This window comes from Amphimedon queenslandica, unplaced genomic scaffold (genome assembly GCF_000090795.2).
Source record: "Amphimedon queenslandica unplaced genomic scaffold, v1.1 AMPQUscaffold_4555_Cont23467, whole genome shotgun sequence".
NCBI classification, from domain to species: domain Eukaryota; kingdom Metazoa; phylum Porifera; class Demospongiae; order Haplosclerida; family Niphatidae; genus Amphimedon; species Amphimedon queenslandica.
Window position 1 is genome coordinate 1 of NW_003555134.1, and position 1,545 is coordinate 1,545.

The 1,545-nt window shown below is 41.6% G+C and overlaps 1 protein-coding gene across 1 annotated transcript; it reads right to left on the bottom strand.

Moving 5' to 3' along the window:
- Positions 1 to 6: 6 nt before the first annotated feature.
- LOC109592622 (neurotrypsin-like) lies at positions 7 to 1,235 on the bottom strand (the record flags this gene model as incomplete). The annotated part of the gene is made up of 4 exons (XM_020008027.1): positions 1,075 to 1,235; positions 775 to 1,024; positions 366 to 505; positions 7 to 159 (listed from the first exon to the last, which is right to left on the bottom strand). Coding segments are annotated over exons 1-4 (601 nt in total), but the record flags the coding sequence as incomplete, so codon positions are not given.
- Between the last annotated feature and the right edge of the window lie 310 nt (positions 1,236 to 1,545).

Sequence of the window (1,545 nt, forward strand, 5' to 3'; positions counted from 1 at the left end):
GTCTACAGACTGCAGTTCCTTCCTCTGCTCCAAAAGTATTGTCGCACACTGTCCCCCACTCTCCCTTGCAGTAGACCTCCAGTAGACCAGTGTTCACGTAGTCACCCTGTGACAAACGGACCATACCGTTGTACGGGTCATCCCATATACGGGTAGAATCTGTTATGAAGGAAATTGATTATGTAAACTATGTTAATTCAATACACTTTGATGAAATAATAACAATAAATGTGATTGCATCATTGATAGGCAACAGCCAGGTATATGATATTATACATGTAGACAGTGCAGCTTTTATAATAACACTTCTGTAGGTGTGGGCTGCCAATGGTGTCCTTAATGAAGAGATATGTAGATTCACTTACAGCATGTTACTGATACATCTTCTCTAGCAGTACATAAAGTGCTGACTGTAGTACTGACTGTACACTGAAATAGCATCAAGTAATTGTCGTTGGAACACGATACATCATTCAGTAGTGCAGTATAGTTATCATTACCAAACCTGTTGAGAGAAAGGAATGAGAAATATTCACATCTTATGTAGTCACAGAAACAATCAATGAAACATCTGAGGTTTAGAGTAGAGCTCAAAAAGTTCAACTTGTGTTGAGATTATAATGTGTATATAACTCTCAATGGTAAAAAACACAAGATGCAGTAAAGTTGACAATTGCTGCTAACAGTAAGTAAATATGTGATAATACAACAACAGTTTTAGTTTCTGTGTCTGTAGGTGTGTGTGTTTGTATAATGCTTGCATGTGGTCCTTACGAGTCAATTTCAGCATATGAATGAGAAGAGGCTCCAGTGTACGTTAACTGGTGACAAATCACGTCAGCTTCACTTGTGCCAAATGAGGTGAAACGACAAATGTTTCCCCACCTGTTAGAGATTGAATTAGCCGCGCCAATACCATACACTTGAACCCTGCCTGAGGAGTAGGAGCTGGAAGAAACCCCGTCTCTAGCGAGCCTGATCGCTCCAGAGAGTAAGGACACAGTAGGAGGAGTAGTGGTTTGAGCTGTAAAAGAAGAAAGGATCCATTTTGAAACTGATTTCACTTTCCCTTACCCTCTACATGTATGATGCTTGCACTGATTAAAAACAAGCAGAGAGCTTGGAGTCTCATTTGTCTTGTTTTCTGCTCCGTAGAAACAAGCAAAGTGAGAGTCAACAAGAATTTTAGCACCACCTAAAATTGGCAGCAAGGAGTGAGCCACACCCTTGCGTGGGAGGAAGGTGTTGATATAGGCGTGGCTATAATGAAATTAAAATTTTGGCGGAATAATTCAGTAATTCTTGCAAAAAAAAACTTAAAACAGAAAAATGAATTTCTCTGAAAGCTTCCAGTCCAGTCGCCATCTCGTCCGTTTCTCTCCAGACGGTCTGTTCCTCGCCTCCTCCTCCCAGCACCGCGTGGTCATCAGAGACTCCAGTACACTAGAGATACAACACATACACACCTGCCTCGACCCTGTGCAGGATATGGAGTGGTCTCCTGACTCTAGTCTCCTCATGTGTGCACTGTACAAGAGAGGGATC